Raw genomic sequence first — 11,146 nt, 5'->3', positions numbered from 1 at the left:
CCTCCCGCAGGCGTGCCTGCGGAGGGTCCGCTGGTCCCGCGGCTTCGGAGGACCTCCCGCAGGCGTGCCTGCAGAGGGTCCGCTGGTCCCGCGGCTTCGGAGGACCTCCCGCAGGCGTGCCTGCAGAGGGTCCGCTGGTCCCGCGGCTTCGGAGGACCTCCCGCAGGCGTGCCTGCAGAGGGTCCGCTGGTCCCGAGGCTTCGGAGGACCTCCCGCAGGCATGCCTGCAGAGGGTCCGCTGGTCCCGGGTTAGTAAACCAGTTAGTAAACCAGTAAGGCCGAAGGCAGCATGCCTGCCGTGCTTGGGGCGGCAAAATGCCTAGAGCCGCCCCTGACTAGTAGTCAACATTTGAGGGACGGGTGAACTCAAAGGCCCTGATTCTGCTCTCCCACTGGTGTAAAAATCAAAATTGGAGCATCTAAATGGTAACTCTTTACTAAGATATTGCTATCACTCTTTCACAAGATGACAACAGAATATGTTTGCAACAGGAGATGCTGAGCTCTTTTGAAATCTAGCCCCAGCTGTGGGTGATGAGCACTTCTGGTTCTGATTATAGAAATAACAACATGTAGAATTATTGCAACTTACAAATGAACATAATAGCTTGAGGAGATGGAAGGGCAATGAATTAGGGACTGTGCTACATACAGATGTCAACTGGCAAATATCAGCCAGAAACATTAAGGAAACATAATTATGCATTTACTACACAATTCACTTTTACTACATGAAAACATGACTAATTCAAGTATCACTTACAAAATTGAGCTTGGAATTTCAGCAGAGGTGTCTAAGTCACAAACCTTTTATTTTTAAAAAAGTTGTTTCTCTGTTTCATTCAAACTTCAGGATTAATGCAACCAGCTGCATTACATGTGAAATTTCAGCACATTTAGAAAGAGTTATTTTTTTTTTTAAGCAACTAAAAGCTGTGGTAAAATTCCCAGGCACTGAAATGAAATAGTAAATCCAAAGAGACATACTACAGCTAATAATCTTGACAAACTTGCACATTACATAATGCTTGCTGGGAAAATACTCTTTAATACACATTTTAATACACACTTGAAATGTGTTGTGGACACATCTGGGGGGGCTATCTGTAAGAATTTTTTTAAAAGTTCTGATCTGCATCTCAAAATTGGACCTGCTGCTTTAAAAAAATTAAAATTCACAGAAGAGAAGAAGTTTCCTTGTAAAAAAACACCAAGGATATTCCCAAAATGTATAAAACATTTTGCACGGCAGATTCTCTTTTCTCCTCCTTGCATGAAGTACCAATTGTTTGTAAACAGTTTTTAAAGGCGTTAATAGCTTAAGGGAATGTGTGAATCACAGTTCACATGAGTTTCACCCATGATGAAGTACAATATTGCTACACAGTAGTTTCATGTTTCCATAACCCAGTCCTAATATTGCCAGTGCTGTCTGCAGTGAGCAAGGGACCATCCTGTCCACTGCCTTTAAGTTGTCCATTCTGAATGGCTAAATTTAAGCCATATGATTTTTGCTGGCTTTCAAGTTCAACTACTATTGGTTTCCTCAGAACATCCTTTTTGTTGTTTGTAGCAATGGATTTTTCACTATTTTTATTGCTTTTTGGAAGTGTACTGCAAGCATCGCTGCTATCTTGTTGGGACTGGTTATATTGGCGTTCTCTGTATGCTAAATAGGCTCTTCGACTCCTTGAATGTCCTTCACTGTTGCTTTGTCGATTTTTAGATAAGCCATTTTGTACACTTCCTTCCACACTGGTGGGGACATCGTATGCATACTCCCTCAACACTGTAAGCCTGCTTGCGCGATGTCCCTTACTTCTGTTCTTATGATGCCGGCTTTGATGTCCATTTGTTCGAAACTGTATCTCTAATGGAGCCACATGCATTTTGATGTCATTGTCTACTGAATGCTCAGTCAGACTGTTATCAAGCTGAGGACCTGTGTTCAGTGGTAAAGAATTAGGATGGCATTGAGCTGCTGCAGCCTGTATGTTGGTTAGTTTACAACCTTGAGAAGAATTTTTTAGGCTCGATGCACTTTTATTAGTGCACGAAGATTCTGCACTGCTGTTGGTACACTTAGGAGTCTCTCCATTAGTCCCACTGGAATTGGAGGGTTGAACATTAACTTGCACTGAGTATGTGCTCCTTCCAGGACAGCAGGCTGTTATCCAGGCATGCCTGACATCTTCCCTATTAACACAATGATGCGTCATAAGAAAGGCACTAAGGCTTAAACACGTGACCCCAAAAAAGCAACTAAGAATCAAGTCCATGGGATAATACAGAGAAACTGCCAAGGCCCCGAAAATCCACAAAGCAACGTACAAAAACAAAGTGAGGCTTGCTCCCAGAAGCTGAGCTTGAAAACTGTGCTCATTCTCCAAAGCTGATGTAGAAACCAGTGAGACTGACACTGAATCCTGATGATTCAGGTCCCCATGTTCATTGGTTGCTAAACGCTGCTGTTCCTCAGCTGGCTCTTTAAGTTCAAATTTGCGTTCAGGGTGTCGTTTCAATTGTATAAAGATGCTGAGAAAATACATGCAGTTTATGAAAATTATGAAGCTAGCTGGTCCATAAAAGGCTCCTAAGCTAGGTTCCCATGTCATCCAGCAACTGGAAAAAAAACAACAACAAAGATAGCATATCAAGACAGATGCCCTCTCAGAATTTTTAAGTATAATTATGAATTGTTGAAATAAATCTTGGCTATGTGCCATATCTTCCAAAAGAATCAGAATCTATATGCCAAATGCCAACCAAAAATCATATAACAATTTATTACAAAGCTGTCAAATATCCAATACTCACTATGGGGCATTAGGCCTGCTGCCGTAGTTCCTGATGTTTGCTGCTGCTGTTATCCCACAAACTATGATAGGGATTCCTCCGCCAATAAGGTAGAATCTAAAAATAGGGCAAAGTTGTTAATGGCTCTTCCAACAGTTTAGAGACTTTATTTAGCCAGCATGAGCTAAAAGGCCCTTAAGAAAAGGCTACTATCCAGGTATCATCCACCTGAAAATCAGATACATTCCCAGGATTTTGGAGACTTTAGACAGTGCTTTACTGAGAAAAGTAAGGTCAGTCACAGGTAGCTGGCTGGCACGTTGGGGCTTTGGTGAAATCGTTCCCCACAATCTTGAGGTTTCCCTCATGATATAACCTGCCTTCACCTGCTAACAACTGATGTCTTCTCCCTCAGACTGGGAAGAGAAAGGGTAAGTCACTTCAGTGAGTCAGGCCCAGGAGCAGTTGTCACAGAAGCCAGCAGCATAGCGCAGAACGCAGAGGCAGAATTCTGTGATTCTATTATTCTAAGCTATCAACCTGGGGAAGGTTGTTAATCTTTCATCCTTTTGCTTTGGTGCTGTGTTAAGTTTGTTACGGGAAGATCACCCATATCTGACAAGGAAAGAGAGATTATTGTGTATGAATTCTCAAGCATTTGAAGTTTTGGAAAAGTCTTGTTCTTCAGAAAAGGAGGAGGATCTCAGACACAGCAGCAGCTTCTTTCACAAAACAAAATTTTCAGAAAGTGTTCAGCTAGCTCCAGGGACAACATGCATGTATGTGTGTGCAGCGGGGACTTGGAGGAGCTCTCTGGGAAAGAGGAAGGAGTTGGAGGGTCTCAAAGAAGCAGGATGGAACAGAGGATGGGGGGAACTAGGGCAGCTGACAAGGGAACAGGCATAGACAAGGGCTCATAGCCTATATTAACACCAACTCTTAAGCAACAAAGGGCAACTTTATTGCTAAGCATAATCCACTGGCTCCCTGTTTGAATTTGGCCCAAAGTAAAGTCCTGTTTCTATATTACATGACCATAAATGGTGTTCCTTGTTATTTCAGTGACTGCCTCACCGCCTGTAGCCTCTAAGGCAGATGCATGACAAAAGGGTCTTACTGACTGACTTGCTGGGGACAGAGCGTCCATAACAGTGGGTCATCGAATAGCTTGCCAGGGGACATCAGAACGAACCCAACCCTGAGTATATTAAGCTCAAGAAGTGAGACCTGCCTCTTCCAATACACCCCAAAACAGCACGATAGTAAGAATCTCACAGGGATACAGAGTAAGATGAAGGAGGAGTCATCAGAGGCATAATAAAAAAAAAAGAAAGACAGGTGAGGAAGAGGTGATAAAAGGGAAAAAGCGTGAAAATTCCTGAACCAGGAGACCAATTAGATCAAATGGGGATATTCTGAGTGCTAAGTAAATTGATAAGCACAGCTTTTAGATATTATGGTGCTAGAGGCTTCACAAACATTAGCTAATTGCTCCTCACAACATTCCTGGGAGTTAGGTATTATTTCCAATTTATAGACAGGGAAACTGAAAAGACATTATGGCTAAAGTTTTCAAAATTAGCTCCTTAAGTTTATTTTTCAGGATGTAAATTAGCAACCTGATTTTCAAAGGTGCTGAATGCCTACAGCTCTGACTGAAGTCAACAGAAGTTTTGGATGCTCAGCATTTCTAAAAATCAGGCCACTTATTTAGTTGCCTAAGTATGGATGTAAGTACCTAACTTCAGATATCCAATCACTAGTCTAAGTGATGAGGACTCTTGGTGGTATGGACAGAGAGGTTAAGTCACCTCACGTCATACTAAACCAGCAGCAGAGAGAGGATTATATTTGGGACCGACTCCCAGTCCCATGCCACACTAGTTGCACCCTAAATATGTTAAATATATATATATATATATCAGAATAGAAGGCATAGTTCCTAACCTGAAGATCCTGCAATCTAAAACAGAAAGATGGAGTGATACGGAAAAGGAACAAACAACAAGTAAGGGGGCCAGAAGGTTATTGGTACGTATAGTATCACATAAATGTAGGGCTGAAAGAAAACTCAAGAGGTCATCTAGTCCAGCTGTCCTGAGCTGAGGCAGGACCAAGTAAATCTAGACCATCCCTGACAGGTGTTTGTCTAACCTGTTCTTAAAAACCTCCAATGACAGGGATTCCACAACCTCCTTTGGAAGCCTATTCCAGTGCTTATCTATCCTTAGAGTTAGAAAGTTTTCCCTAATAGCTAACCTAAAGCTCTCTTGCTGAAGATCAAACCGATTACTTCTTGTCCTACCTTTGTGGACATGGAGAACAACTGACCACCGTCCTCTTTATAACAGCATTTAACAGTCCCGTACCCCCCCTGCCATCTTCTTTCTCAAGACGTAACATACCCAATTTTTTAACCTTTCCACATATCATATTTTCTAAACCTTTAATCATTTATGTAGCTTTCCTCTGGACTCTCTCCAATTTCTCATCTTTCTTAAAGTGTGGTGCCCAGAACTTAACACAATACTCCAGATGAGGCCTCATTAGGCAATTAGTTCCTGTGTCTTGCATACTGCTCTTGTGTTAATATACCCCAGAATATTAGCTTTTCTTCCCAACGTCACCAATTGCTGACTCACGTTTAAGATGTGATCCACTACAACCCCAAGATTCTTTTCAGCAGTAGTACTGCCTAGCCAGGTATTCTGCATTTTGTATTTGTGCATTTGATTTTTCCTTCCTAAGTATATTAATTCACATTTGTCCTTACTGAATTTCATCTTGTTGATTTCAGACCAATTCTCCAATTAGGTTTAAAATTCAAAATAAACAATCTTCAAAATGCTGCAACCCCTTCTACCTTGATGCCATCCACAAATTTTATAAGTGTACTCTCCACTCAAAGAATTAACAAAAATGCAGAATAGTACCGAACCCAGGACTGATCCTTCCAGTTCAACAATGAACCATTGATGACCATAGTTGAACCCACTTTATAGTAATTTAACCTAGACACATTTCCCTAGTTTACTTATGAGTATGTCAGGTGAGACTATGTTAAAAACTCGACTAAAAATCAAGACATATGTCTACTGCTTCCCTGCTATCCATTAGGCCAGTAAATCTGTCAAAAGAAGGAAATTAGGTTGGTTGGCATGATTTGTTCTTGACAAGTCCAGGTTAGCTATTACTTATTACCCTACTATCCTCTAGGTGCTTACAAATTGATTATTTGATAATTTGTTCCAGTATCTTTCCAGGAACTGAAGTTAGGCTGACTGGACACAGGGAATTAGTCATCTTTGTCCCCTCCCCCCCTTTTTATTAAGAAATATAGGTACTACGCTTGCCCTTCTCCAGTTGTATGGGTCCTCACCCATCCTCCATGAGTTCTCAAAGATAATCACTAATGATTTTGAGAGTGCTTCAGCTAGTTCCTTAAGTATCCTAAGATTAATTTGATCAGGCCTTGCTGACTTGAATACATCTAACTTACGTAAATATGATTTAACCTGCTCTTTCTGTATTCTGGTTCATGTTCCTTCTTCCTTGTTGTTAATATTAACTGTCACAGAATCACAGAATATCAAGATTGAAAGGGACCTCAGGAGGTCATCTAGTCCAACCCCCTGCTCAAAGCAGGACCAATCCCCAACTAAATCAACCCAGCCAGGGCTTTGTCAAGCCTGACTTTAATTAATTAACTGTGTTACTTATCTCATCAAAATAAACCTTTTTAGTGAAGACTGAAACAAAACAGGCATTAAACACCCCAGTCTTGATGTCATCCACTATGAGCTCTCCTTCTCCCACTCCCCACTAAGTAGAGGATCTATACTTTCCTTTGTCTTTCTTTTGCTCCTAATGCATTTCTATAACCTCTTTTTCCTAACTTTTATGTCCCTTGCTAGGTGTGACTCATTCTGTGCCTTAGGGTACGTCTACACTACCCACCGGATCGGCAGGTAGTGATTGATCTCTTGGGGATCAATTTATTGCGTCTAGTGTAGACACGATCAAATTGATCCCTGATCACTCTGCCGTCAACTCCAGAACTCCACCGCGTCGACAGGTGGAAGCTGAGTTGACGGGGGAGCGGCAGCGGTTGACTCGCTGCCGTCCTCACGGCCAGGTAAATTGACCTAAGATACGACCCCTCCCACCCAGTGGAGACCTAGCCTCAGCCTTTCTGATTTTATTCCTACATGCTTGTGCTATTCTTTTGTACTCATCTTTAGCAATTTGTTCATGTTTCCACTTTTTATCGTTTTGATATTCAGGTAATTAAAGAGTTCCTGATGGAGCCATATTGGCCTCTTACTATTCCTTCCTATCTTTCCATCACACCAGGATAGTCTCTGAGAAACTACCAGCTCTCCTTTTTCCCTTATATTTTCTTCTCACGGGGCTTGACCTATCAGTCCTCTGAATCTGTTAAAGTTTGCTTTTTTTGAAGTTCAGTGTCATTTTGCTATTCTCACTCATTTCCTTCCTTTCCTAGGAATCATAAAGTCTATCATGATCGATCTATCTATTCATGATCACTTTCACCCAAATTACCTTAAACTTTAGAATCACAACCAAGTCCTCCCTGTTAGTCTTGATAATGCTTAACCATGAGACCATCTTTTCTTTCCACTGTAATAATCATAAAAATATAAGCTACACTTTCTGTTGGAGGAATCAGAGTGGCAGCTGTGTTAGTCTGTATCAGCAAAAAGAACGAGGAATACTTTAGCCACCTTAGAGACTAACAAATTTATTTAAGCATAAACTTTCGTGGGCTAAAACCCACTTCATTGGATGCATGCAGTGGAAAATACAGTAGGAAGATATATATACACAGAAGACATGAAAAAACAGGCGTTGCCATACTAACTATAAAGAGAGTAATCAGTTAAGGTGGGCTATTCTCAGCAGGAGAAAAAAAACTTTTGTAGTGATAATCAGGATGGCCCATTTCCAACAGCTGACAAGAAGGTGTGAGTAACAGTAGGGGGAAAATTAGTAAAAAATAGTAAAACCTATTTCCCCGTGCCAATTTCTTTCCCCTACTGTTACTCTGATGCCTTCCTCCTGTTACTGGACCGGGAGGAGCAGCAGAGCCAGGAGTGATGCCGACCACAGGACCACAATCCTTTTGTCAGGATCCTGAACTCTACCATCTCATGGTCACTGCTGCCCAGGTTGCCACCCAATTCTACTTCCCCTACCAATTCTTCCCTGTTTGTGAGCAGCAGTATATATATTTAAAAACCTTCCAAAAAGAGATACTCTACTGCACACACTTCTTCCCTTGGTGAGAGGGTGAGCGAAGAAACATGACAGATGTTAAGTATCAGAGGGGTAACCGTGCTATTCTGGATCTGTAAAAGCAGCAAAGAGTCTTGTGGCACCTTATAGACTAACAGACGTTTGGGAGCTGTAGCCCTAAGGATTAATCTGTTGGTCTGTATAAAATGTCTTTTTGATAAAAGTGTGTAGGCTGCATAGATTAATAGAATTTGCAATAGCTGTAAACGCAAGATACCTAGAAGCTTCTAAACCAGACATCCTGGCCTATTTCCTCTGTGATGCTGAAAGCAACCTTTAAGACCCTTACTCAGAAAAGTGATAATAGGAAACAAACCTACGCAAATTGTCTAGGGACTTTCTGAATATCTGCTAACCTTTCACCTAGTTAGGTGCAAAAGTAGGGTATTTCTGCCCACAAAATACAACAAGTCTACCACAAGATACGTAGATAGTTGTCATTAATACGTATACAAAGGTCAGCCTATGAAAACAGGTACCCTCACCTTTCCATGGGGAAAGACAAATTTGGGCATAGGAAGGATTTCTCCCTATAAAAGGTGTGATAATCCACCATTAGGGCAGGCGATACACCCATCCTTCTATTCTCATCGCCTCACCCTGCCTACACCTACGAAAGCTGTCAACTAATGATAAGTCGTAGTGTTCTGTCCTTTCACAGCTGTAAGTATGAAATAATTCTTAATTTCTACTTCACCTCTAAAGCATCTATGCTAAGAAGGGTTTAATTCATAACCAGTTTCTTTATAACTATACTTCCTCTAGCAGAGGTGTGAAATTCACTCTAGTACTATTTGCTGCAAAGTGCATTAGATATCATATCATATCATATCTCTTAAAGAACTGTGATATTTTGTAACTTTGTAATCAAACTGCTTTTAACATTTTACATTTACTTCTTGTTTTATTGGTTTTAAATAAAAGGTCTTGTTTGACTAAACTTTGTCTCAGTGTAAATTCCTGTTATACCCCAATCTCCTTGTATTAAATTCTGTGAAGCCTGATTCAAGACGAACTTTTATCTTCTGATCACACATATTGGCGAGCCATACCCATATTATTAATATCTATTAATTATTACTAACATTCTTAATTAATTAGGAAATTAATTATTAAATAAAACTAAATTAAGTGGATAAATTCCACTGTCCCTACTAACCCTCCCCAAATCAGGCAACAGACTGGCGAGCCAGCCAGGAGGAGATTTGAGGAGTGTGACAGGAATCCAGAGATATTTCTGGACCGTTTTTCTTTGAAACGCAAGTAAATAGTTAATTTCAGTAAAACTCTGAAATCTTTCTCTTAAACCAGAGTCAGAATCAACTGTGGTTATTGCTGCTGGCAGCACGCCCAGTATTTCCGTTTTGTATTGTGGTTATACATCCGAAAGGTTTTTACTTTCACTTTTGCCTAAAGGATTTTAACTGTATTAGCTAACTGAATATTAAAGTAATAAAGTTTAAAAGTGATATATGTGCACAGAAAGGGGTTTTTATATGTTGAAGAAGTTAATGAATGGTACCGAATAAAATAATAGCAGCCGCATCTGGATCCGGTGACCCACACTAGTGGTGGCGGGGAGTTAATAAAGCAAGGTATTCATAGCCGCCAGAAAGGCCGCAATCAGTCAGAACTTGAATAGTTCAAAGATACCTTATCTTAGTCCCATTAACTCTTCCGGACTGCACCTCTGATCCGTCTGCCTCAGTATTCCCCGATATTTGGCAGGTCCCGACAGAGGGGAAAGACCTCTCGATCTGCTATAAGCCATCGAGAGAAGAGAGAAGAGAATATCCCCACTCTCTCTATTTACTTGGGACTTTTATTATATAGTGCTTAAACCGGTCTACAAGGGGTATTATCCTGTTGTTTCTGTGAAGGGACGCCTTCTATATCAGAAGTAAATCAACAGAGGTTTGATTCTAGTGAATATACTAGACTATACTAGATTCTAGTGAATATACTAGGAAAAGAAAGAGATGAATTCTCTATTTCGTAGTAAGAGTGTTAAAAGTGAAGATAGAACTGGAGTGGAGTGTGTTGGAATTTCTAGCAGTTTAGCTTTGGAAAACTTTGCTAGGAAATATATTCAGGAACATGGTGGAGGTTTGGAGCAGCTGAGAAATAGTAGAATAATTTCTAAGCAGAGAAACCCATGGGGTTTTGTGAGTAATGTATTTGAGGATAAAACAGAGCAGAAAAAGAAAAAAGCTACGGTGGTGAAGGGAATAGCTGTTAAATGCTTGCTTGTAGCTTGTAGTTCATTGGGAAAGAAATTGGATAAAAAGATGGAGTTACTCAGGGAAGTTCAGCAAATGCTAGTAGCCTATAGCGTAGACCGTGGTCGGCTGTTGGAAAAGATTAAAGAACTAGAAAAGGGAGAAAATAGAGCAGAGGAGGTTGAAGAATTGATTCCCATCCCTATTGGTATGGTGGAACCAACAGAGGTAGAAAATCCTATTGGACCAGTGACTAGAAGTAAAACAAGAGAATTAGCTCAAGCAAACACAGTACCTTCAGAAGCAGGGTTGCAGATTGAATCTGTAGCGTCAGAAGAGGAAATTGGCAGTGCAGAGAAAACTGACAGTCTGCCGATAGCAGACGGAAGTTCTGAAGTGACAGTTCAGGAGGCGGAGACAAGTGTCACAGTCAGTGAAGTAGTTAGTGACACAAACAGAGAAGCAGAGAAAGAGGAAAAGATTTCTGCTTCTGTAGAGACAGCTTCTGTGAGTGCAGAAGCAGTACCTTTAGAATCGGTCATTGTTCAAGGATTAGAAGAAGCCGTATCACAGGTAACACAGGTAGCTAATGCATGTGATGTAGTGATCTCTAAGTTACAAAGAGAGCTACAACAACAAGCAGGGAATAGAATTCCTGCTCCTCCACCCAATGTTACATTAGCACCATATAGAGTAGAAAATCCAGTCCCTTTGGGTGGACATTTATTGGCATTCGGGCAATCAACATTGCCTAGACCCCAGGAATTTCGTGGGTCCTCTACACCCCCGTGGTATATGCTGGTATCACCTAGTAT

General features: G+C 41.0%; 1 protein-coding gene across 2 annotated transcripts in view; it reads right to left on the bottom strand.

Moving 5' to 3' along the window:
• Window positions 1–232: 232 nt before the first annotated feature.
• The window catches only part of ADGRA3 (adhesion G protein-coupled receptor A3), a 119,874-nt gene continuing 108,960 nt past the window's right edge, over window positions 233–11,146 (bottom strand). For both annotated transcript variants that reach the window (XM_045018366.1, XM_045018367.1), the window contains 2 exons: window positions 2,818–2,913; window positions 233–2,622 (listed from right to left, as the gene is read on the bottom strand). In XM_045018366.1, coding sequence (XP_044874301.1) covers window positions 1,380–2,622; window positions 2,818–2,913 — 1,339 coding nt within the window. In that variant the 3' untranslated portion in view covers window positions 233–1,379. The remainder of the gene's footprint in view (window positions 2,623–2,817; window positions 2,914–11,146) is intronic.

The sequence above is a fragment of the Mauremys mutica genome, chromosome 5, assembly GCF_020497125.1.
Source record: "Mauremys mutica isolate MM-2020 ecotype Southern chromosome 5, ASM2049712v1, whole genome shotgun sequence".
NCBI classification, from domain to species: domain Eukaryota; kingdom Metazoa; phylum Chordata; order Testudines; family Geoemydidae; genus Mauremys; species Mauremys mutica.
Note: the sequence above shows the minus strand (reverse complement) of the source record. Positions and strands in the feature narration are given on the sequence as shown.